Consider the following 485-nt stretch of genomic DNA (forward strand, 5'->3'; position numbering starts at 1 on the left):
CCGGGCTTTTCCGCGAGTACGGCAGCACCTCCTCCATCGACGTGCAGGGCATCTCGGAGCAGAGCTTCTTCGACATGCTCAACGAATTTCGGACCAAGAAACCGGATCGGCGAGCCGCGACGCCCGAGCGCCTCGGGGAAGCCGGTTTTCCTCCGGCATCGTATCCCGGCATCAAGGCGGAGGGTAGGAACGGGCCCCGGGACGAGCTGTCGGCGCAATCCAAGGAGAAACCCCGCAGGAGGTGTCCCAAAGGCGACGCCGGAGGCGAATCCATCTTCAAGAAGCTTCGGAGCGGCCGAAACGAGGGGGAGGCGGAGGAGCCGCGGGCGCCCGAGCCGGGCAAGGCCTGGGTGTGCCAGAAAAGCTTCGCCCACTACGACGTGCAGAGCATGCTCTTCGACCTCAACGCCGTGGCCGTCAACCGGGCCGTGGTAGCCCAACGACGGAACACCACCACGGGGGCTTCGGCGGCTTCCGCCGCCCCC

General features: G+C 66.8%; 1 protein-coding gene across 1 annotated transcript; it reads left to right on the top strand.

Annotated features, from left to right (window-relative positions):
• Positions 1 to 5: 5 nt before the first annotated feature.
• LOC109279678 (signal-induced proliferation-associated 1-like protein 3) lies at positions 6 to 479 on the top strand (the record flags this gene model as incomplete). The annotated part of the gene is made up of 1 exon (XM_019473861.1): positions 6 to 479. A coding segment is annotated over one exon (474 nt), but the record flags the coding sequence as incomplete, so codon positions are not given.
• Positions 480 to 485: the final 6 nt, after the last annotated feature.

The sequence above is a fragment of the Aptenodytes forsteri genome, unplaced genomic scaffold (genome assembly GCF_000699145.1).
Source record: "Aptenodytes forsteri isolate BGI_AS27 unplaced genomic scaffold, ASM69914v1 Scaffold1724, whole genome shotgun sequence".
In the NCBI taxonomy this organism is placed as follows: domain Eukaryota; kingdom Metazoa; phylum Chordata; class Aves; order Sphenisciformes; family Spheniscidae; genus Aptenodytes; species Aptenodytes forsteri.